General features: G+C 39.5%; 1 protein-coding gene across 1 annotated transcript in view; it reads right to left on the bottom strand.

The window, feature by feature from the left end:
* The window catches only part of SPTLC2 (serine palmitoyltransferase long chain base subunit 2), a 96,025-nt gene that overhangs the window by 40,789 nt on the left and 28,642 nt on the right, over positions 1 to 26,594 (bottom strand). The window contains exons 3-9 of the mRNA XM_061156526.1: positions 18,477 to 18,631; positions 16,581 to 16,729; positions 14,757 to 14,881; positions 13,654 to 13,747; positions 10,392 to 10,497; positions 9,467 to 9,686; positions 5,892 to 6,018 (exon numbers count right to left, since the gene is read on the bottom strand). Coding sequence (XP_061012509.1) covers positions 5,892 to 6,018; positions 9,467 to 9,686; positions 10,392 to 10,497; positions 13,654 to 13,747; positions 14,757 to 14,881; positions 16,581 to 16,729; positions 18,477 to 18,631 — 976 coding nt within the window. The remainder of the gene's footprint in view (positions 1 to 5,891; positions 6,019 to 9,466; positions 9,687 to 10,391; positions 10,498 to 13,653; positions 13,748 to 14,756; positions 14,882 to 16,580; positions 16,730 to 18,476; positions 18,632 to 26,594) is intronic.

Raw genomic sequence — 26,594 nt, 5'->3', positions numbered from 1 at the left:
GAAAAACATGTATCAGCACAGAGGCATCATAAAAGACAGCATTTCAGTTTGTTGTGAAAATGAATAGCATTTGGGTGACAGGAGGATCAGCATTGTCACAGGCACCAAACTGGTTTAAATAAGACTACAGACAGGAAAAGATAAGCTTAAAAATCAAACCATAGAGGATCTCAAACATCCTACAAAGAATTGGGCTTTATTCTATGAGCATCTAGGAGTTACTGAGCACCTAGGAGTTACTGAACACCGTTATCCTCTGCTTCGGCATCTTCAGGCAGACGACGACAGAGCTGTGTGTCAGGAAGATTAACAGGTGGTACACGAGAGACTGGAGAGAAGAAGGCAGTTACGGGTGGCACAACTGTTTAAGGAACAGGGAGTCAGGGCCTGAAAACAGTCAGGTGGCAGAGGAAATAAGCAGAAGTGACAGACAGAAGCAACAGACTCTGACTCAGATATGGGGAAAGGCAGCTATGATTTCAGGCCTACAGAACTTGAAGACAGCTCTATACTATATTTATTTTAGAAGAGGAAGAGGGGATACAATGAGAAAAAGCAGCATACTTCTGCCTTTTTCCTGTTAAAAGGCAGGCAGGCTGAATCTTAATCACAAGGAAACACCAGATGAACCTGAATTGAGGGATATTCTGTGTAATAATTGGCCTGTGATTGTTAAAAGTGTCAACCTCATGGAAGTCAAAGAAAGACTGAGCAACTGTGGCTGAAGAAGACTAGAGAGACAAGACAACTCAGTGCAACAGGTGACCCTGAGCCACATCCCACATCCTCGGGATGCCGGCCTGAGGAACAGACAGTAACAGCGTACCACTATTACTCACTGACATTCAGTGACAGCAAGTTCATATTAGTGAATTAAATAATATTCATGTATTAGTGCAAATTTCTTGCTTTGATTGGCTGTATTGTGGTCATGGAGGAAAATACCTTTGTAGGAAGTACACACTAAAGCACTTGGGATAACGGAGCATAAGATCAGCAATGATTCAGGAGAAAAAAGTATTTCTGTGGGCTGTACTTCCAACTTTTATGTAAGTCTGTGACTGTTCTACAGATAAAAAAAAGATTTCAAAACATTATGATGACAGACATTAACTCTGCCATACGACTACAGGTCTACATCCTGAAATTTAGGGACAAACATTTTAAACTATTGTGACTTTTTTTCATAATTTTTAGTTCGCTTCCCCTGCTCCCGATTTCTTAATACCAATTGGAAAAAGCAGGAACACCAAGGAAGATAAGATGCTCCTATTTTCTCCTACATTTCCATTTTTTTCCCAGAAGTTGTAGGAAGTTTCAAAAAACAATATATACATTTAAAAATGAAAGACATAACCAAAGATGATCTTTGTATGGAAACAAGAGACCTGCAAGTGAACAAGGGTCCATACTGGGCCAAGAAAGAAAATAAATACTTTAGTAGAGATAATGTATGCACCCCTTAAGTTGCTAAATCAGTGTCAAAAATGAAATTCTGCCACAAATTTATGGTCATATATATAATGCTAACAATTCCAATAAGAGAGTAGCTTATGGAAGAGATAACAAATTCATGATCTTAAAACACACACACACATCTTTTGAACAAAATGTTTTCAAAAAAGTGAATCGGGGTCTCAAAGCAAGGGTGTGGCAAAGAAATTAGAACACACAGGTGGTGGTACAAGTGGCCCAGGGTAAAAACAAACGAAAAGATGCTGTGCTAACTGCAGCTTGCTTAAAGCCTCTAGTCCTACAAGTCTCTGAATTATTTGAAACTGAAACAGGAGGAAAAAATAAATAAAAAAGGAAATCAAGTTGCTGGTGACTCTTCTGTCTTCAGTCCTGTCTACAATGGAATTCTGTTGGTTTAGCATCCTCTTTGGTGAGGAAAAAACTTCTAGAGTGGCCCCACAAGAAGGACTGTTCACAGTGAAATAAGTTTACACAACAGAGAAATGAAAGGTGCACAAGTATATAAAACTATTACATCTTACAAAATGGAGAAAATATTATGTCAAAAATGAGCTATTTAAAATAATGCTTAATATCTGTATGTCTGATAACAAAGTCAGAAAATTACATTAAGGACACAAAAAGAAAGCCAGTTTCTTATTCCTAATACTCCCTTAAACCAACATTAAATACAGGACTAAGCACCGACATTACATTCTCTTTGCCCCTCTTATTCTGAAACAGAAATCGTATGTGAAGTATCTGAGCTTCCCTGGCGGCTTAGCTGGTAAAGAATCCGCCTGCAACATGGGAGACCTGGGTTCGATCCCTGGGTTGGAAAGATCCCCTGGAGAAGCAAAAGGCTACCCACTGCAGTATTCTGGCCTGGAGAATTCCAGGGACTGTACAGTCCATGGGGTCACAAAGAGTTGGACAGGACTAAGTGACTTTCACATTCACATGTAAATTCACATTTACCATTAAGTGAAGAAAGAGTTGTTTTATTTGCAACATCAATATTATGTAACAGTCACTTCTGTTCATATATGGGTCACGCTTTGCTTCCCCCATTTCCAGTTCACTGCACTACTGAAATTCACTCAAAGAAAAATATCAGTATAGCTCTTAAGCAACTCTGATCTCCAGACAAATTCCTTCAAAAGACAAGCATGGATATATTATATTCTGCACTTTTCATGAAATCTGAAGGGGCTATAAAATTCCTAACCTCTGGGAAACAGGCCACAAGTCTGTTCGTATTAAGCAGCCCATAGAAACTGTCCAAGAATTCGAGTTTGGTACTACACAAGGCAAGAGAACCAGTATACCTGTGTTTTCATATCAACCTAACACTCCTGTAGGACAAGACTCTACCTGTGAGCCACCTTGCTCACCCACCCTCACACACTCCACCTACACTACTATGCTTCTGCCACAGTGGCCTCCACGCTACTGCTGAACACAGTCATCTGTATCTCAGGACCTTCTCACCCTGGATTTTTAGGGCTAAAGTTCCACCTCCTGCAAGGGCTCGATAAAATCTTACCTTCTCAATGACCACCCTATTTAAAACTGCAGATTGTATCTCCAGAACCCAACACATACTTTCCTGTTTCTTTCCAGAGTACTTACCACTTTTTGGCAACTGTGTAATTTATTTCCCTTATTAGAACCCCACAAGGCAGGAATCAAGGGGTATTTTATTCTTTGATGAATCAGGAGTGCCTAGAAACAGCACCTACCGCACACTGTGGGCACGCAAGTATTTGGTGAATGATTAATAAAACTTCCATTTTTCTATGACATGGTAATCTCTGGGATTAATACAACAGCCCGCTATCCTCTACATCCCCAGTGACCCCCAAGTACACAGCTCATTCAAGCAATCTGCTTGGATGTCCACTATCTACGGATTCTGATTTACAGTCTAATATTAATACGTAGTGAGATACTCAATGTTTGCCGAGTTAATGGGATTCAATGTTCTGAACATATGAGATTAAGTTTCTCTCAAGGCAGGTGATTTCTATTATAAAATCATATCAGGTAATTAATTGCAGATACCTCTTTTTTAAAGGTCACCTTAAAGCACAGTGAAAAGGCTACTGCCAGATTCCACCTTTTCTTCTTTAAGGACAATGAAAAGATGCGTTCAAGAATGTCATAAAAGTAAGTATTTCCCCAACCGACTCAAATCTTAAAAAAAAAAATCGGGCCAAACTTAAATAGGATGAGATAGCAGGCTTTATAAGAAATGGTATTTTTTACTGGGGCTTCCCTGGTGGCCCAGACGGTAAGAATCTGCCTATGATGCAGAAGATCTGGGTTCAATCCCTGGGTCGGGAAGATCCCCTGGAGAAGGGAATGGCTATTCACTACAGTATTCTTGCATGGAGAATTCCATGGACAGAGGAACCTGGAGAGCTATAGTCCATGGAGTGGCCAAAAAAAAAAATCTAACTACTTTTGGTTAGATTTTTATTATCCTATATTTTGAGAGAAACAATGTAGCCAACAGAAGTCTGTCATACTAATTAGAAGTTTTAGGGACTAATTTTAAAATATACTATCTAAAAGCTGGTGGTGGCAAGTTTTAAAAATGGCCACAAATTCTTCAACCTGGTGGAATCTGGTCCCCCATGCCCTGCAATCTGGACTGGCCTTGGTGACATGCTCTTAACAGCAGATCAGAGAACGTCATGGGGTTTCGGCACATCCTTTAGGAATGCATGCTCTCTGCAGCATCCTATCTGGTCACCAGGCCATAAGGACTGACACCACGTGGAGAGGACAGCTCAACTGAGTCCAACCTTCAAGTCATGCCAGCTCAGGTGATGTGTGAGGGAAGAAGTCTCCAGGTGTTCCCAGCCCCCAATCATCAGTCTTCCAAGCTCAAGCCCCAGACACTGTGGAGCAAAGACAAGCCGTCCCTGACCGAACTCCGGACCCGCAGAATCTGTGAGTATAGTTAAGACAGCTGCTGTGTTATACCACTAAGCTTAGAGGGTGGTTACAGAGGCAACAGATAAACTGGAAAACAAGTGCTAACCCAAAGTCTATATCTAATTATCATCATTCATCTTCTCTCTACCAGGAGAGCCTAGATTTCGTCATTTAGCACAGATGAGTCATTTATACAGAGGTCACACATCACTCAGATCCATGCTCTAGGATCGGGCAAAGACATTATCCAAGGTAACTTTGGTAACTGTTAACATTCGTTTTTCAGTCACCTAAACCTATGTCAAATAACTAGATAAACAATAGCTATGTATATATATGTGTGCGTCTTAGTATAGATACACATACAGTTACATATAAAAGCATATATGTATACTCAGGTCAAAGCACACTATTTCCAGCAATACCTTATAAGAAAAAAAGAAGATAACGTTGTAGTTCTATTAACAGGGAGCTTTTCACAAAGCTACATGCAGTGTTCACAACATTACTGAATTACTTTCTTCCCCAAGGAATCGGTTTATGAAGCTGAAAATGATCAACACTTTCAAGAGCTAACAACAATGTATGTACCACAGATCAGAAAAAATATTAAGGTGAAATTCTGATTTAAGAAAACAGGCTCAAATCAATGAAAATGAGATGCACTGCTTTCTTCCTGTTTCTCAATGAAAGCGAGATCAATCGTACCACAAAATATTACATAGCTGAAGAGTGGAGATTATCAAGGCTGATAAGGTTTTACAAGAGTAAAACTGATTTTAGAAGCATTAAAAAAGCAACAAGCAAATCTATGTCTCATACTCACAATGAAGATTCTTTTCAAAGTGAAAAAACAAAAAACCCAAATGCTCCCCTTTTATTATAATGTTTCTACAGTCAATGCTGCCCTCTAGTGATATAAAATAAAAGTCAAGTGTCAAGAAGTGAACATCACTCTATTGTTCACTTGAGGATGTTTTAAAGTCAGGGCATCTAGTTTGGACTACAAATCCTACCAAAGACAGAACAAACAGATTCAGGATGACCTTTATTAATTATTGTATGTTAAAGTAAAAATCTTTTAAAAGGCATTAAATAAAGGACACTAATTCATGGAAAGAGCAGCTTTTACATACTTTGGAAATGAAACATCACTACCCAGTGAATTAATTTACATCTTCACGCGAAATTATCCAATTCAAGACCCTGAAGACTCATCACCTCAGACTCACCGAGAACACGTAAGACAGTGAGGTTAAAGCCTCACCATCTGGAGAGAAGACAACGCAGCAGGAAGTGAGCCAGGCTAGCTGTCACGGCATGTGTAAACACAGGGAAAAGCGGCCACAGAAACCCAGACCTCACACGCCCGTCAGCTCCGCCCAGAAGTATGCCTGACTTCTCATTTAGGAAAAAACTCAAGAAAAAAGAGCACGTCTGGCCGCTGAGTACTGACTGGGTCCAGGAAACTTTCCAGGAAAAGGAGGCCTTACCGAGGGTGGTGCCATCCTGCCCCATGATGCACTTCATAGAAGTGACGATCTGCTCCACCACAGGCGGGGACAGCGACGTGGCGTACACCGCGCTGTGGGAATGAGTCCGCAGGTAGTCGATCAGCGCCTGGGGAGGGCACAGAGGCAAGTCATTAGAGGCCATTGGTGGGTGCACTGGCAACCTCTCTGCCTTCCGCCTGGGTGAAAGAAGCCTCCTCCCTTCCACAGCACTGACTGGGGATGTCAGTCTGAGACACTAGGCCCACCAACACGGGCAGAGCACACTGTCAGCAACAGCTGGGTTAGAAGAAAAAGCAAGGGCGCTCCAGAAGAACACCTACCCCTGCTTCACTGACTGCACGAAAGCGTCTGACTGTGTGGACCACAACAAAAGGATCCACATTTGTTGGGATGTGGAAAATTCTTAAAGAGGTGGGACTACCACCTGACCTGCCTCCTGAGAAACCTGTGTGCAGGTCAAGAAGTCACAGCAAGAACTGGACATGGAACAATGGACTGGTTCTAAATTGGGAAAGGAGTACGTCAAGGCTGTATGTTGTCACCCTGCTTATTTAACTTATACGCAGAGTCCATCATGAGAAACGCTGGGCCGGATGAAGCACAAGCTGGAATCAAGATTCCTGGGAGAAATATTAACAAACTCAGATATGGAGATGATACCATCCTAACGGCAGGAAGCAAAGAGGAACTAAAGAGCCTCTTGATGAAAGTGGAAGAGTAGAGTGAAAAAGCTGGCTTAAAATTCAACATTCAAAAAATTAACGTGATGGCATCCGGTCCCATCATTTCATGGCAAATAGACGGGGAAAAAGAGGAAACAGTGGCAGATTTTATTTTCCTGGGCTCCAAAATCACTGTGGACAGTGACTGCAGCCATGAAATTAACAGGTGCTTGCTCCTTGGAAGAAAAGCTACGATAAACATAGACAGTGTATTAAAGAGCAGAGACATCACTTTTCCAACAAAGGTTAAGCTATGGTTTTTCCAATAGTCTTGTATGGATGTGAGAGTTATATCACAAAGAAGGCTGACTGCCAAAGAATTGATGCTTTCAGACTGTAGTGCTGGAGGAGACTCTTTTTTTTTTTTGGAGGAGACTCTTGAGAGTCCCTTGGATACCGAGGAGATCAAACGAGTCAATCCTAAAGGAAATCAGTCCTGAATATTCATTGGAAGGACTGATGCTGAAGTTGAAGCTTCAATATTTTGGCCACCTGATCTGCAGAGCCAACTCACTGGAAGAGACCCTGATGCTGGGAAAGACTGAAGGCAGGAGTAGAAGGGGGCAACAGAGGATGAGATGGTTGGATGGTATCACTGACGCAATGAACATGAACCTGAGGATAAATTCTGGAAGACAGGGAAGGACAGGGAGGCCTGGCGTGCTGCAGACCATGGGGTGCAGAGCTGGACATGACCGAGCGACTGAACAACAACAGGCCACGTCCTTAGGCTTTGTTTGGTTTGTTATTTTGGCCATGCTGCACAGCTTGTGGGACCTCAGTTCCCCAACCAGGGACTGAACCCACACCCCCAGCAGTGAAAGCGTGGAGTCCTAACCACTGAAGCACTAGGGAATTTCTTGTTTTGTTTTTTAAACATGCCACAACATGGAAGGATGAAAAACTAGTTTTAAAAAAGACCTCAAATTTAGAAAACATATCATTTAATGTTATAAACAGATCTACAATGCTAAATTAAACAAGAAACTGTTTGGATTGCTTTTAGATACGACTTACTTCTAAGTATTACAGAAAATATCATCTGCATCTTACCCCATGCCTGCAAAGCCCATCCTTACATTTCTGAGTAAGAGAAAGACAGTTCTCTAATATCAACTTTAAAGACATTAAACATCCTCCCGATACACAGAGATTTATAAAATGATATAAATGTGGCAGAAATTAAACAGAAGTTTACTGGGTTTTTCATAAGAACATTAAAGCTATCTCACTGAATGAAAAAAAAAAACAACTTTGTCTGCCAGTAAGAAAAATTTCCAATCAATCAATTATATATCCCTATTCTCTGATGCCTTTTAACTTCACTAAGTCTTTAAATAAAATGTGCACACAAAGAAGCTTATGTTTCAGAACCAAACCAGGAAACACAAAATGCAACCAGGAAATAGTGTAGTGTGTTACTTCGAAAATATGAAATATTGTACAAAACCCAATATAAAAAGGTAAATATATTGTATCTTGATGATCTCCCAGAGTATTATTTTTCTATCTTTTGGTTTAGCAATAAATCTTACCAAAAAGCAATCAATTCTCCAAAGTAAGCCTGGAGATAGCCTTTTCCTACTAACAAAAATTTAGGGCAAAAATCTATCGAACATGACCAAAACCACTGAAAATGGCATTTCTCTAAAAGCAATCAACGATGAAGAGAAAGTCCCTACTTTAAGATTCTCAGGGTCAAATTTTAAAGAGGAATTAAAGTACATTTAGAGTACCATGTACAAATACTTGACATACATTGCTTTTTTCCTAACATTGTGTATAGATTTTTAAAATAACTGTTTTATTGACATACAAATCACATACTATAGTATTCCCTTTTCCACAGTGTATAATATAGTGGCTTTCAGTATCTTCACAGAGCTTTCCAACTTTCATCACTATCTAATTTTAGAATATCTTCATTACCTCAAAAAGAAACCTCATATCCGTTAGTAGTCACTTTCCACTTCCCCTATCTCCTCTGCCCCAGCAACCACTAACCTATTTCTGCCTCTATGATTTGCCTATTCTGGATATATCATCTAAAAGAAATACTGTACTGGTGAGCCTTTTTGACTGACTTCTTTAACATAATGCTTTCAAGGTTATTTCCATGTTATAGCACGGACATATATTATTTGTTAAGCTCTTGCTACAAATGTCAGCCAGGCACACTTATCTCTGTTTTACTGATAAGGAAACTTAAACATTAAGTACTTTGCCCGAGGTCTCACAAAGTTAGGAAAATACTCAAACCCGAACCTAGGGTTTTGTCTCCATGCCTCAACCATTTCCACCATGCTACACTGATTTTCAAATACCCCAGAGTTCATTATGTAGTTTTTGGATTGGCAAAGACAATGCCTTGCAGTACCCAGAGCCAGCAAAGTAATTCTTTCCCTCCTGTCTCGATGCTCACCCAAGACGCATTTGAGACCAAGGGTAGGGGACGAAGCTGGTCTTCTGTCCCCACTGGCTCCCATGACATCCCTGCTATGTCTGAAATAGTGAGCACAACTCAGACCCAACAGAAGACTGGGTGAACGGGCAGCACCACTGTCTTCTTTCATACAAGATGGTATCTGTCCTCAGACCAGGATATAGTTTAGCACGAAGCTCCAATAGGAAAACAATGAACAGACCTGCCTTTGGTTTATCAGAGGCACTCAGGGGGAGCTGAAGTGTGACGCCTGCTGGCACCAGGGGCTTGATCCGCAAACAAATTTAGGATCTCCACGTCCAAGTTCGGGACTCTATCTCCTCAAAACTGAAATCTAGTGGCCAGTGCCTTAGTGAACCTTAACTGCTCGACTGTCAGGGCCTGTTTACCTTCTTGCCTCCGATGTATCCTCCAGAAGCACCAAAGCTTTTTGTGAATGTTCCCATCATGATGTCCACATCCTCAGGATCCAGGCCAAAGTAGTCCACCACGCCTCGTCCTGTAGGGCCCAGAGCCCCGATGCTGTGAGCTTCATCTAGATACAAGTATGCCTTGTATTTCTTCTTCAGGGCAATCACTTCAGGAAGGCGAACAATAGACCCCTCCATGCTAGCAAAACAGGGCCAAATACACACACACACTGAGACTTTTCAACTCTCAAAACCAGGAGGTGGCCACTTCATTATTATTATTTTAAGTTCACTGCTTTTTTAAATGATCTGACAATGCTGCTTGTGGTTTTAAACTGGCAATGACAGACAATGCCATGGCTAGGCAGATATCCAGAGGAAAGGAGATTGGATCTTTTAAAACAAACACCAGAATACAAGTGACCTTAATTCACCATGGAGGGACAGAGGTCACAGTAGATTCTTCTAAAGTTTGCAATTACAGGCAACATTTGACTTTGCATATATTGCATGTGTAATTAAAGTTACATGAAAGAATAAAAAACATTAGGAGGTGGGAGAATAAATGCAAGGGCTGCAAATAGGTAAACAATATAAAATATTTCTTAAAATTAAATCGCATGTAATTTGTTCTGACACATTAGAAAACATATTCTAATTCTTTTCCTTATGTGTAAACTCCCTATACAAACAGTGGAAAATTAATGGACCCAAATAGAAAGGAAACTTGGGAGATGATATATATAGCATGATGAAAAGAGTAAAGAAGACCCAGGTATTTTAACAAGTCAGAAATTCTGTCTCCTTAGTTTTCAGAGGGGTCTAGATTAGTGTCCCCTTCAACTTAAAACTTCTATGACTTAATGTGGCAAATCAGATATCAGAATAAATATAGCAGGATTACCTATATATTCCCTCCACAAGGATTAGAATTTTCTTCCAGGGCCTTCGTGTCCGAGGCTGACCATAAACAATGGCATCTTTCAACAGCTTCTCTAGGCTTTGCATATCTGTAGCACACAAAAAAGAATTTCAGCACACAGTATCTTCCCCTTGTCTAACTTTATTCCTAAAATGCAAATAATACATTTCTTATTCAGGAAGCATGTCTCAGATAGCAAAGGACATTAGAATCGGACAGAACAAAAACAGAGCAAAATGGGCAGGCTACTGATAGCTTGAATTAAAATCTCATTTAAAATGTAACAAATGTTCAAAAACACCAGAAACTCAATTAAATGAGTGTGGTAAAGTTGACTCAATTGGTTAGCATGCTTATGAAATGACCAATTTTTTTCATGAAATACCTTGCCATTCAGTTCGCTTTTTTTGTATATAAACAATCAAATGTATCTTTAATCCCAAGGGAGCCATTCAGAAGTAAATGCATAAAGAAAGCTGAGTAAGAAAATGAGAATAAACTACTGTAAACACATACACCTTCTAAATAGCAAATATGGGAGAAAAACTTCAAAGTGCATACCCCACTTCCTTTCACCTAGGATATATTCAATAAAAGCTTGTTAAATAGTTTTATCTTAGTAGTGATTAAAAATAACACCAGTCTGGACAGGCCTGAATCTATATGTTAAACAAGCCTGGCAATCAGTAGAGACTGTTTCACGTTTGATTTGACCAGCTGTCTGTCTACAACCAAGTTCTTAGGGCTCTGCTATTACGGCAATTAACAGGCCTAGGAAACACTTGGGGCATACTGCCATTAAGGAGAGGCATAACTTTCCTGTTAAAGATAAACGCTTGGAAGACCACTGTTACTACCCACTATAGACTTCACACTTAAAATATATGCCCTGAAACAAGGCCCTTAAGAGTCCTCCGCCCAAAAATGTATGCAACATCAAGTTTAGGGTATACTTATCAGGGGTGGGAGACACCCCCAACATAAATCTGATTCTTTACTGTTCACCACTGACAGAAGGGATTACAAAGTTACACAAATTTGCTCTTTTTACAAAATAACCAGTAGAAAAGAGAGGTAAGGTAATAAAAATAGTATAAACACAAATAAAATGGCCAAAAGTTGACTATTTACACCTTCAGATATTCATAACAAAGCAATCTTATCTGCTATCTAACCCAGAAAAAGGAGATCCTCCCACAAAGTAAAAAATCTGATCTGAAGCTGCGAGTCTTGCTACAGAGGGCAATGTGTGGTAATTAGCAGAAGACAAGTAAAAATGGACTCATTGTTTCAGCTTCCTCTGTTTATACAGAGAAAGGAAGAGAAAAATAAAACGCTGATTCAAAATTTTACATGAAAGAAAATATCTAAGGAATTCTTGACCGTATTATCTATTTGGGAAACAAAATTCAATACTTCTCTCATAGTATACTCTCCAAATCTCATGTAAATGAGAGATTTAGACAAAAAATATACAACAAAATGACCAAAAGAAAAGGTAAGAGAATAATCTGAGAAAGAGAAAGGCCATCACACAGAATCCAAACGAAAGTCGTAAGACAGTGAGTGTGACATCAGCATTTAAAAATAAAAATACTGCAATTCAAAGGGCTCTTATAACCAGTAAAAAGAAGAACAGTTTGAAAATCGCCAATTTACAAAGAAACACAAAGACAGTAACTGTATAAAGAGTTGCTCAGCACCTAATAATCAAATAAAAATTAATGTTGCTGGATTTATTAGATTAGGAAAGATTTCAAATGATGCATGTGGGCCTGTGAGCAGAAACAGTCACTGTTTTTGATTTCAGGTGTTGCTGAGGAAAAATCTGTACAGTGCTCGGAGGCAATCTGGAAAAGTACAGCAAATTTATATCATTTTAACTCTGCATTCTAAAGACTGCTAGGAATTTACCCTAAGGCACTAATCAGACTGCTGCTGCTGCTGCTAAGTCGCCTCAGTCGTGTCCGACTCTGTGCGACCCCATAGACGGCAGCCCACCAGGCTCCCCCGTTCATGGGATTCTCCAGGCAAGAACACTGGAGGGGATTGCCATTTCCTTCTCCAACGCATGCAAGTGAAAAGTGAAAGTGAAGTCGCTCAGTTGTGCCCGACTCTTCGCAACCCCATGGACTGCAGCCCACCAGGCTCCTCCGTCCATGGGATTTTCCAGGTGAAGAGTACTGGAGTGGGGTGCCATTGCCCTCTCCGACTAATCAGCCTAGTGAGGAAAATATGAATGTAGGTGGTACCTCTTCTAGCAGAAAAACTCAGAAACAACCTGGATGTTCAAACGGAAGGCAGGACTGAACCAGAGCACTGCCTGCCACCTTGCTCTTACAGACGGAGGGCAGGCACATACACTGCCATAGTTCCCAACGTGTTTTAAGAAAACAACAAGTCAAACAACAGTGCTTCATAAATCCCATTTACATAAAACAAAATACTGTATACATCATTCTCATTGTAAAGCATTTCAGACAAAACAAAAATGAAAGTAAGGTTATTACCATCCGTAAACCTTCCATCCAGAGGCACACATCTAAGATTTGAGTGTACCTTCTTTCAGACTTTTGTCTGACGTTTGTCTAAAAGACTTCTGTCTTTTAGACCTTTGTGTACACATTTTGGTAAAAGATGATATTAAACAGTTTGGTCATATCTCTTCGCTACACGAGAGCATTTTAAACTGGAAAGTTATGCATTTTTATTATAATTATTTTAATAATGCACTAAGATATTTCCATTTAGGGAGAAAGTCTTGGCTTAGTGCCACTTTTCTCTGCTTTTATGGCACTTGTTCATATCTGCATTTCAGTATTCGTCTGTTGTATTCTAACTACTGGTTTGTCTACAGTTTCTTTAGCAACCAGTCAGAGAATCCTTGAGATCAGGAAGCCTGCTTTATTCACTTCAATACCCACAATGTTATGGCAAGACAGGCATCTAGTATAAATGCATACTGATCAAGTGCAAGGAAGATGAAAAAGTTCAAAGTCAGAAAAAGAACAATGTTTTACTTTGTACCGAAAGGCTTCCTTCAGCCTTTATTTTTATTCCTTTATTTTTATTCCAATGAGAAAGACAGTAACTTTTAAAACACAGGACCAGAACTTACATTTTAGGTATTGGTACTTCAGTTTCATTTACAGTTTCTACTGTTAATATAACTAATTGTTACCACTGCCACTAATCCAAAGAATCCTAAACCCTAAAGCCACAGTAGATTTCACAACAAACTCACTGTTGTGTTTGAAGACTCGAATGGTTGCTCCTGACAGTCTGGCTCCCAGAACCAGTGAAGCATGGTTCAGTTCATCACTCAGAATCAGACAACCCTGCAAAACCACCAGGAGAAGAAGATAAGAATCTGAGGGGAAAGGTTTAGTTAGATGAACTACAAAACGCCAAAACCATTAATAATTATATCCCATTAAGGAAAGCATGCACAATGGCAAAGGTATCAGTTTGCTCTGAAGTCTTTGTTTATAATACTGATATTATAAAATATTTATTAGTTTATTATATACTATAATATTATATAAATCATATTATTGTTTATATGCTATAACTTTTTCCATCCTTTTACTTTTAGCTTGTGTCTATAATTTTTAAAAAAATTTTTAATCTAACCTAACAATCTGTCTTCTAATTAGAAATACAAACCAATTATGTTTAATGTGATATCAATATAGTTGTGTTTAAATCTCCTCTCTTGCAAATATATATATATAAGTATATGTGAGTGCCAAGTTGCTTCACTCATGTCTGACTCTTTGCGACCCTATAGACCATAGCCTGCCAGGCTCCTCTGTCCACGGAGATTCCCCAGGCAAGAATACAGGAGTGGGTTGCCATGCCCTCCAACAGGGAATCTTCCTGACCCAGGGATCAAACCTGAGTCTCTTACGTATCCTGCATTGGCAGGCAGGTTCTTTACCACTAGTGCCACTTGGGAAGCTCTATTCACACACACACACCCCTTGCCCATATATCTCTGAACAATGTGCATTACAGTAACAAGTATTAGGGACCTATATATTTTCATATTTTTCTACTAGAAGAAACAACCTGATTAATAATTTCCAAACTAAACATCCTTTCTTCTGTAATTTTAGTCTTTTATAAGATTTTATTTACAAGAATTCCCTTAAAACGAAATGAAGAAAGAAAGAGTCATCTAAAGGCAATAGAGAAAAGATCATGGGTTCCAGTAAAAAAGCTTCAACTGATGTAAGTTTCCATGGGATACACTTATACAAAATTTTTCGGGCTTGTCTGAATGTTTTACAAAACAAAAGAAGATATACATGAGGGAGCTTTCATACGTGACAGACTAAATCTTACTTTGCTAACAAGAGCAGGAATGTTCATTGAATTTGTTGCAAATCCCATGCCATATGCCATAGCAGCTTCTACTCCCAAGAAACTTGCCACAAGCTTCTCCAGTTCTTCATGCTTGTCCAGGTTTCCTGTGTGAAGAAGTTAATGAAGTCAGTGTCACCAAAGTTCAAATTTAAGAGTTACCCATTACTTTAGAGAAAGAAACCACAGCCTATGTTACAACCTTTTCAGACTAAAGTCTAATGAAGGAGTCAGCATCATGAAGAGTCAAGGCTCATCAAGATACAGCAGTTGGATAGAATCAGACGCAGCACCTGTGGTGGCATTTCTGTAAAGAGGGTTGCCAACAGTGTCTCCCATTCCTGTTCACACATGCTGTTTCCAAGTCTATGCCTTAAGAGCACTGGCGGCGCCTGCTTCGGTACGTTTGAAGTCAGCTGCCATGTAAAACAGTCTAGAAAGCCTTTGTAAAGAGAGATCATGTGGACAGGGAGGGGGCTCTTAGAGACTAATGAAGGAAGGGGCAGGGCTCACCATCAGCTGAGGTGCCAGACACGCAAGTGACGCTATCGTGGATATGCTATCCTCAGTCATAATACCCCACCTGGCCCCACATGGAGCTGCAATAAATGTCAAGTCCTTTCCAAATGACAGAATCACAAGCAAATAAATATACGTTTCCGTTTTGAGCCACTAAGTTTTGGGATGGTTTGTTACGTAGCAAAAGGTGAGTTAAAAAACACCTTCCCTAACTTTGTATTATGATTTTAAATCAGTGCTCAAATCCATAAGGACCGAACAACGTTCATCAATGATACTGGCTACATGCAGAAGAGAAAAGATGCTGAGAAAGAAGACCTCTCAGTTAGGATGCTGTGTGTTCTTTAAAGCTCAAGCAAGTGATTTCTCCTCTCTGGGCCTCTGTTTCTTATCTGTTTAATACCAATAATATCTGCTCTATCTACCTCATGACATTGTTATAAAGATCAAAAGAGATAAGATGTTCAAGCAATCTATACAGGGCCATAAAGACACAAGGTGTGGTTACTCTGTGTCATCACTGCATAAGGCTCCTTTAAGCGCATCACTGGGGACCCCAGGGAAGAACGACCCAGCAGCACTTGCCATTCTCTAGACCCACTAGAAACCATAATGAACGACTGCTTTAACCTACCAAGTCTTGGGGTGATTCACAGGAATAAATATCCAGAAAGGTGTCTTTTAACTTTCCTGGTTATCAGTTCTCTTGAACAAGATGGAAAAATTAAGACTCTTCCTTTGAGCTTAAATAAACGGAATCTCTTTGTAGACACCTGTTTGCTTTTATGTTTTACAGACTTGTAATAATAATAAAAGAGTTAACATTTATTGATGGGTTTACCATGGTATAAGCACTTTACATGAATTAGCCTATTTAATTCTTGAAACAGCCCTACAAGGTAGGAATTATTAGCCTCAATTTACCAGTATGGAAGCAGATTAACCCTCATCTGCCCATGGGCTCAGTATACCAGTAAAAAGTTTCTCAACCACTATCATTTAAGCAATACAGTCAATATTGAAGCTATAAATGAAACAAATACCTAATGGAACTTTTCTAGAGATAGTCTGTATGTAAAACGTAATGGAAAAGATAAAAATATCTCAAAACACACTGAAGCATTAAAATCATCCATCACTTCAGAAAAATAAAGCATTCTTTACTTGATCTAAACTCCATTGCAAAGTATGTATTTGGACATTCACATTCTAGCTCTGTATCAGTATTAGTCCCTCCTGAGACAAAAAGTTAAGAACATTAGCTGACCAAACTAATAATACACTTACCAATTTCCTGCCGAGTGCTGCACACTCCAACTCCATACTCCTCTAGGACTTTGGCAGCTGCCTCCTGACATGGTCCAGTGTTCCTCGCAAATCCGAGATAGTTGTAGGAACCCATGTTTATAACATCTTTAATTACATTCCCTGTGTACCTGTATTTCAACAGCATAAAAGTTCATGAAACTCAGTAACAAGTCAAATACTTACATGTGATAATAAACTTATTGATAATACAAAAGGAAGCACCATCTGTAGGAATTAAGAGAGAATATGGTCTCCATGAAAAGCAGCTCAGACTCACTACCAATTAGGAAGGTGGACATTAAAACAAAATACCAATTTTCACTTATCAATAGGGATGTTTAAAAACTAACCATATCATGGGAATTCCCTGGTGGTCCAAGTGATTAGGACTTGACGTGTTCACTGTTATAGCGTGGGTTCAATTCCTGGCCAGGGAACTCTAAGATCCCACAAGCCACGCAGCATGACCCCCCCAAATTTTTAATTAAAAAAAAAAAAGAAAAAAACTAACCATATTCAGTGTTGGCCAGGACACTTTCGTAAGCTCTAGATAAGAATATCTTTTCCTTTTGGAGGGCAGTTTGGCAGTACTTACCTATCAGAAGATACATTGGGTTGGCCAAAAAGTTCGTTTTAGAATGAACTTTTTGGCCAACTCAATACATGTTTTTGACTGAGCAATTCCTACACACATATAAAAGGATATATGTGTAAGGATCCTTCAAGTCACTACACAATTCATCTACCATGTCCCTTTCTCGGGCACATGGACCAGTGACATTCCACATGGTGGAAGCGCAGTCAGCGCTGGACCCCAGAATAAAGATATCACAGTTCAGAGGCTTTACTGGTCTAAGACGGTCATGAGGTATAGACAAAGAATAAACTGCTGCTGTCTTAACTCAGAGACTGGGGTTTTTAAGATAGGATGAGGCAGCCCAGTGTGTTCTACATTACATGTATCTATACTGCAGAATACTAAGTAACCACTGCAAATAATGAGCTTGGTGTGAATAGGCACAAGAAAGATGTTACTGATATATTAGCAAGCAAAAAACCAAGGTGTAAAATAATTTCTATAGTAAGATCCCATTTGTGTAAATCAAAACACTGTGTGCAACCCCAGTAATACACTACATACATACACCACAGAAAATATCTGGAGGAATAATATACAATCAACTGATAATAATGGTCACCTCTAGGAAGTGAGCATTTGTGGGGAAGTGGATTTGCAAAAGGACAGTGGTTAGTTCTCATAGGGGACCTTCACTTTATTTGTATTATTAAAAAAAAAAAAAAATAATGACCATACAACCACATAGTGCTTGTACAACATAAACAAAATTTTATGAATATATAACATTTTCTAATCTGTGTTCTGTGACAACCTAGAGGGCTAGCATGGGTGCGAGATGGAGGGAGGTTCAAGAGGGAGCGGACATACGTATACCTATGGCTGATTCATGTTGATGTATGGCAGAAACTAATTATCCTCCAATTAAAAAATCAGTTTTCTAAACAGTTCAAAACATTTAAGTAAAAACACTTCTTGAATCATCTGAGAAATAAAAATATTCATAAATAAATTCAGACACTTGATTCTAGTAAATGGCCTAACAAAAAGGATGGTTTTTCTTTGTGTGTGTTTTTTAAGGAAGTAAAATTTTTTTTCAGCTATCATCCAACAGTGGCAGATGTAATAGAGAGATGCATTTTAAAAAATCTCCAAAACAATGAACAACATACAAGAAAGTTAATCACGCTATATTGTACTCTCAATACTTCTACTCCTGCTTTGACAGAATACTCTAACTGCAACAGAAAATCTGAGGTGAAGAAATCCTCTGAAATAACTTCCCAATCAAGACTCACTTGAAGGACCAGTTGTAGTCATGAGACTGTCTCTCCATAATGTCCACCCTGGCTCCAGGCACACTGCAGATGGGCCGGTTCCAGTTGTCTCTGATCCTCATGTACAGATTCCTCGTGTAGAAGTTCTCGAAATCCTGGTACAGTGACACGAAATCCTGCCAACGAATGGTGAGATGCTCTATGTTTAACTGAGTTTCTCTGCACAATTTCTCTTTTCACATTACAAGAGCACTTTAGAAGGAGAGGTCAGTTATTCAGAATTAACTGATGTGGAAAACATTTGGGAAGGCATCCATTCTTTCTGTTGTTTTGAAACAACTCAACCAGACAAAAATCACTTAGCTTTGACCAGTCAGCTCTAAGAAAATGGTTGCAGGTAACTACCTGACTGCACAAAAGTAGGGTCAAAGAATTTAACTTCATAAAGCAGGCCTCATAAAAATAAAACTTAGTTGTACAGTTCTGTCAATAAATGGTTTTCCTTCCTAATAACCTTAGAACACTGCTCTCTGCTCCATCTCTGCCCCCATAATGTATTAGGGGAAATGCCATAAAACCTTGTAATTCCAGTTTCAACCAAGAAAAATAATTCTAAAATTAAGATTCCATTCTCTGCATATTTTCCAGGATCAAAAGGAAATTAATCCAAAGAAGAATTATAAATAAGAAAAACTAAAAGGTAGGTAATAGAAAGACACCCATCTTAGGTTTCTTTCCTTGGACGGGAGTTTATAAAAAAATCTCAAAATGAATGTCCATGATCAAGACTTTAGACTTTAAAGATCTCCATTATAAGTTATGCTAAAATCTAAGTCTGTAAAAAATACAGTCACAGTGGAGCTTTGATTAAGGCATAATGTTCGCTCAGAACAGGTGACCAGACCACATGAGGTCTACTTGAAGGTAAACAAAACAGAAGAAAACTGTGCCAGAGTTTTACAACAGTCAGCAAACTACTGGGCTTCTAGCCCTCAGATCTGGGCTTGGTGCCAACCCAAGTTAATCTTTTATATAAGCTAATCAAAAATATTAAAAGTTTAAGCCTTATTCTGTAAAAGATTTTCACTGCTAAAGAAGGCTCTACATAAAACTTTAAAATTAACAACCTTCTAGGACATTGGACTCTAAAGTGCCTACTAAATAAGCCTCACAGTAGATAAAAATCTCGTTAAATAAAGCTAAAGCAGAGTCAAAAAGTTCTCAGGAATTTGTGGTACCTGATACCATCTCTCCTGCAATTGGTTCTAACATTTACATTTCCTTAAGAGAAAATATCCACAGTTACTCTGTCACAACTGGCAATTCACTACTCAAATATTCGGTCGACCAAAAAGTTTCTTCAGTTTTGTGTGTGCTTAGTTGGTCAGTCGTGGCGACCCCATGGACTGTATCCCGCCAGGCTCCTCTGTCCTTGGGGATTCTCCAGGCAACAATACTGGAGTGGGTTGCCAGGCCCTTTTCCAGGGGATCTCCCCAACCTAGGGATCGAACCCAGGTCTCCTGTATTGCAGGTGGATTCTTTACCGTCTGAGCCACCAGGAAGCCCAAGAATGCTGGAGCGGGTGCTGGGCTGTGCTTAGTCACTCAGCTGTGTCCGACTCTTTGTGACACCGTGGACTGTAGCCCGCCAGGCTCTTCTGTCCATGGGGATTCTCCAGGCAAGAATACTGGAGTGCGTAGCCTTTCCCTTCTCCAGGGGATCTTCCCAACCCAGGCATCGAACCCAGGTCTCTTGCAGTGCAGGCGGATTCTTTACCATCTGAGCCATCAAACTTCCTGACCCAGGAATCAAACTGGGGTCTCCTGCACTGCAGGCAGAGTCTTAAAAATAAAAAGCATTTTTCATTTTCACCAAGAACTTTACTGAACAATGTATTCACCATTTTGTTCCACTACTTTCTGCTATTTTACAGGCAACTTCATAATTCCACCTTCCCTAAACTTTATATCTTTTTGAGTAAAGAACTGTTCCAGGTGCCTTTTACAATCTTCCAGGGAATTAAAATTTTTCCCATTAAGAGAATTTTGTAAAGTTCAAAATAACGGAAATCCAAAGGCACGATGTCTGGTAAATATGGTAGATGAGTCAGAACTTCCCAGCCAAGCTGTAACAGTTTTTGCCTGGTCATTCAAGAAACATGCAGTCTTGCAGTATCCTGATGGAAGATCATGCATTTTCTGTTGACTAATTCCAGATGCTTTTTGTCAAGTGCTTTCAGTTGCTCTAAGCGGAAGCAGTACTTGTTGGAATTAATTGGTTTTCCGGAAGGAGCTCATAATAGAGGACTCCCTTTCAATCCCACCACATACACAACGTCCCCTTCGTTGGATGAAGACCAACGAAGCCTTTGGTTCAGTTGGTGGTGGTTCATTTCACTTGCCCCATGATCTCTTCTGTTCCAAAATTATTGTACAGTATCCACTTTTCATTGCCCATCACAGCTTGCTTTAAAAATAGAACTTTTTCATTATATTTCAGATGAGAATCACATGTGGAAATATGGTCAAGAAGGTTTTTATTCACTTATGTGGAACCCAAACACCAAAGTGATTAACATAACCAAGCAGGTGTAAATTATTTTCTACACTTTATCTGGATATTTTGAATATGTTAACTATCTCCTGTGTGATATAATGCTGATCATTCTCAATTAATGTCTCGATTTGACACATTAGTTAATCAACTTCAACTGGTCTCCCTGATGGTAAAGCATCGTCCGGCAAAAAATCTCCAGCATTAAACTTCACAAACCACTTCTGATAGATAAGTCATGGTACCTTCTCCATACACCATACAAATCTTCTTTTGTGTGTTCAGCTCCATTTTTACCTTTCTTGAAATAATAAAGCATAGAATCTGCCCGCAATGTAAGAGACCCAGGTTTGATCCCTGGGTTGGGAAGATCCCTTGAAGAAGGGAATGGCTACCCACTCCACTATTCTTGCCTGGAAAATTCCATGGACAGAGGAGCCTGGTGGGCTACAGTCCAACGGTTGCAGAGTCGGACACAACTAAACAACTAACACTGCCACTTTCTTGTTTCAATATGGAGAAAAATTTTTTTTTTCTCTTCCATTTTTAATATTTAAATAGCTACACAAAAATTCAACCATTTTGATAATTTTTTTTAAATGCACACTAATATAACACCTGTTACAATACAATCTAACAAAAATTTTTAATGAAGTTAAAGACAACTAAGTGCTACTAGAGCCAGGAAAAACCAAACATTTTCTCCAACCCAATAAATAAGAGGAGTAAAAGCTGAGCTTGTAGTTGATTGGCAGTGTGAGAGACAGGCTATAATAAGCGATGGCTGCAAAGCTAGCACTTCCCAAATGCCTAAAGACAAAACTCCAGGGAATTCCTTGGTGGTCCAGGGGTTAAGACATGGAGTTTCACTGCTGTTGGGCCTGGGTTCAGTCCTTGGTTGGGGAACTAAGACCCCATAAGCTGCACAATGCGGCTAAAAAATAAATAAATAAATAAATAAATAAGATAAAACTCTACCAACTACTGTATAAAAGGATTTTGGCCCCCATGACAAAGAAGCTTTCCCTGAAAAGCCGAATAATGGGGCCATGTGTGGGTACATACATCCATACAGAAAAATGGCTGAACAAGCCTGTGCTTATTCTGCATTCAGACCAGTCTTTCAGACACAGGAGGTAGGTGACACAGACAAGAATCCCTGAGGGAATGTTTCACTTGAACTGCAGAGGTTGAAAGCCAGGGGCCCACTTTCTGACATCTATTTCTCTCATGTAAAAATAGGTACTAATTATAGTGCAGGGAAGCAATTTTTTCAGAAGATTTAATAATTTCTATCACAACCTAAGTTGAACTTACCAACCATATTATATACAGCCATATTATATACCTTTATACAACTATACTATGTCCAGATATATGGCTTTCCTTCTTTATCTTATTTTATTAGATTGAATCACATGAAATTATGTCAGCAGTTCAAAAATGGTCAAATATTGGTATTTTCATGTGATTTGATGTATATTTATTATTTAAAATGCAATGAAAACAGGAAAATTCACAAACTTAAGACAAAATGTTTTAAGTACAAAGGCACTATTCATAAAGGAAGACTGATAAATTTGCTCACTTTAAGAGAACTTCTTTTCATTGAAAGACATACACAAAAAACCTACGGCTGATTCATGCTGGTGTTTGGTAGAAACCAACACAGTACTGTAAGGTAATTATTCTTCAATCAAAAACAAATAAATTAAAAAAAAAATACACACAGAGTGGCAAGACAAGTCACAAAATGGGCTTAGACAGTTGTAAAATGTCTTCTAGAAGACATAAAAATTTCCTATAAATTGCTAAGAAAAAAACAAAACAGAACAGAAACCCAACAGATAAGGAGGCCAAAGAGTTTAATTGGTACTTCATGAAATAGAAACATCAAATGATCATAATGCAAAGGTGTTTAGCTTAATTGGGCAATTGAGAAATGCAAATTAAAACTACAATGAGATACTAGACATAAATACACCAGGACTGGCAAAAAAAATTTAACTCTGACAATAGCAATTGTTGGTTAGGATGTGGAACAATGAGAACTCTCAAACACAGCTGGTAGGTGCAAAAAATAGTACAATCACTTTGAAAAACAGTTTGTCACTATCTAGTAAAATTGAAGACTTGCATATTGTATAACCCATGTATTCCAAGACTTGAGAAATTCATAGATACATGTTCAGGAAACATATATCAGAAAGTTTATAGCAGTTTTATTAGTCACTGACAAAAACTGAAGGAAAAAAAAAAGCCTCCATGTCCACTGATACTAGAGTAGATACATTTTAGTAGTACGCTCCTACACTGGGATTCTATAGAGCAATGAAAACAAACGAGGTGGAAGTGCACCATAAAAAGCTGACTCCTACACTGAATACACAAACTAAGGCACAAAAACATATACAGGCAAATCCATTTACAGAATGCTCAAAACTGGGCTTAACTCAATGTTGCTGCTTACAGATATACGTGCAGGTGATAAAACCATAAAGAAAAGTCAGGACAATTGTTAGCCTGGGGGAGAGGGAAAAGGTAGGACTGAGAAGGGACTTGTCGGGCTGCGGTTTCTGAGGTGACAGCAATGTGCTACCTCTAAGGTGGTAGTTTCATCACTGGTCACTTATATAAGCACTCATTACATCCACATCCATTTTTTTAGATGTGTGTTGTACATATGTATATATTGGTTATATAACCAATGAAGAGGTTAAAAAGTAAAGGAAAGAACATTTTCCAATAAATCTCAAACAAAAGTTTTACGTGACAGAGTCTGTTGAACTGCCTGGCTCAAGAGTGTGTTACCCAATTTGCTTTAACATCTGACCACAAGAAAACCCACTGTGTCTGCTGGCACTAAGGCACATACCTATTCAGGAAGCATCAGCGTGCTTCCGAACCTTCGGCCACTGAAACGGAAGGCTCCACACCTGCAACTTCTTCTTTAAAAACGCTCTAACGTTGTTTACAGGTTACTACAGTACTGTTGAGACATTTCATGGTGATAAACAGGATGACTGACTGACTGACTGCGTGTGTGCTCAGTCGTGTCTGACTCTTTGAGACCCCATGGACTACCCCGCTAGGCCCCTCTGTCCACGGAATTTATCCAGACAAGAACACTGGAGTGAGTTTGCTATTTCCTCCTCCAGGGGATCCTCCCAGCCCAGGGATCGAATCCCTGCAGGTCCTGCATTAGCAAGTGGGTTCTTTACCACTGAGCCACCTAGGAAGCCTGGATAAAGAGGATACTGCATATCAAAGACAGGCTAATGAAAAAAAGTCTTCAATGGTCTAAATTTTTATTTTGGCAATACCTTTTTTAGAGTAGGAAATAACCTCGTAAGGTATGTCCAGATATAGCTGAAACATGACAAAATTGTTTCAGTACTTAAGAGAATTTGAAAATCCTATAATTCCCACCTGAAGAAGTAATGAAAGTGAAAAGCAATCCAAAAAAGAGGGCATATATGTATATGTATAGCTGGCTCACTTTGCCGTACAGCAGAAACTAACACAATATCATAAGAGCTAAACCCCAATAAAAATTAATTTAAAAAAGCATTATGTGGCTAGGGGTATTATAGACTAACAATGTCATCTCTAGCTCTACTTAATGAAGACAATCAGGTAAAATAACCTGAGAAAAGTTATTAAGCTGGTGACTTTAAAATCTTTGAACTGTGGTCAAGAGCTTTTCCTACTATTCATGTAAGTCATTTTACTTGCTGTGTGTTCTTTCATGTTTTTAATGTTATAGGAGGTCGCTTCCTTGCTGTTTCTGTAACATCAGTGACGGCATAAAATGAGATTTCAAGACTACAGACATGTTTTCTCTAAATCTAAACGTGGATCATCTGTGTGTTTGCATCTGAATATGTACTCACACACAAACACACACACAGGACTGTGAATACATCAATTCAAAGCCCAAAACTTTTCACTGTAATTATTACCACCACTCACATCTTAAACACTTAAATGAATGTGTAATATGATACATTAACATGTGCCAGGTAGTCTCTCAGGCACCGATTAGACAGTGAACAAAAAGAAAATGATACTCTTTTGCCCTTGTGGAATTTATATTTTGGTGGAAGAAACCGATACGAAACAAGACACATGTATAAAATATAAAGTATGTCAGTAATGAAAAGTGCTAATGAAAACAAAAATCAAACAAAGCAGCAGGATGTAAAATGCTGCGTCATGCTGAGACTTAGCTAAGGTGGCCAGGGCACAATGAGGAAGAGAAGGCAAGGGGACCATTCACAAGACTGCCTGGGCAAAGCTTTCCTGGCAGGTGAAGAGCAAGCGCAACGGCATCCAGGCAAGACTGTACTTACTGAGAGCCATGAAGGAAATGTAGAGAGGCCAGTGTGCCTGGAGCAGAGGAGTGAGAGGCCAAACAAGCAATACATTATGCCTAGGTGATCATTAAGATTGATAAAAAGGGGTGAAGTCTGAATTTCCTAATGGACCACATATGGCACATGCCCAAAAGAAGAACCAAGGATAACTCCAAAGTTTTAAGCCTAAGCAACTGGAAGAAGAGAACTGTTATTCATGGAGATGGGGAAGACAGCTAGTTGACTGGAGAAGGGGATGTCAGCTTAGTCTTAGGCATGCAGAGTTTGAGGGGCCTACGTGGAGATGCCAAGTGTGCAGCTACCTACACAGTGTAGAGCCCAGTGAGGAAGACAGTGCTGGAGACGTGTATTTAGACATTATCACAATGCAGAGGGGCGCTGAAAACCAGAACAGTGGATGAAATCACCAAGGGCCTGAGTACAGACGAGAAGAGGACTAAGCATGAAGCCTGCACCACAACCTACATCCACATTGAGAAGTTGGGCAAATGACAAGGATGCAGCAGGAGAGGATGAGGAAAAACAGCCAGAAAGAGAGGAGGAAAAACAGGCAATCAGGTCCTGGAAACCAAGTGAGCAAAATGCTTCTAGAAGGAGGGAGTGATCAACTGGGTCAAATGCTGCTGAGAGGCCAAACAAGACGAAGACTGAGAAAGGATGATCAGATTTTGCAATACAGGAATTGTTTTAGTTGAAAGTAGTGGGGGAAAAATTTGGACTGGAGTGGGTTCAGTGGAGAGTGGAAAGCAAGACTTTGCTACATCAAAGAACTCTGCTTTAAAAGAAAAAAGGAGCTGTAAATGAGGAGAAAGGATCGAGGGAAGGTTTTCCTGAGATGGGGGAAATAACCATCTATGCTACGTGCAATGATGTGATACAGGACAAACTGAGGCAAAGCTGACTCACCAGAAGCCCAGAGGCCAGCACTAAGTGTGCAGTGAACGGGAGCAGGGCCCTGGCCTGTGTTAGCCGTGGCAGGCTCTACTGGACAGCCACACTCAGGCAGCGAAGACCGTGTTTTTACATTTTCAGTCAGCTGTTACCGAGGATGTCACGGCATTTTCCAAATGCTTTAGTGAGAAGCAACAAAACCAAAATACAGCTTGAAACCTAAGGAAACCTCAACACGGTGTCTTAAGCTGGGGTCTAAGAGCTGCTGAGGGGCTTGCTGGTAGTCTCTGGGACCTATGAATTAACTGTTTTAAAACT

The sequence above is a fragment of the Dama dama genome, chromosome 12 (genome assembly GCF_033118175.1).
Source record: "Dama dama isolate Ldn47 chromosome 12, ASM3311817v1, whole genome shotgun sequence".
Classification (NCBI taxonomy): domain Eukaryota; kingdom Metazoa; phylum Chordata; class Mammalia; order Artiodactyla; family Cervidae; genus Dama; species Dama dama.
Note: the sequence above shows the minus strand (reverse complement) of the source record. Positions and strands in the feature narration are given on the sequence as shown.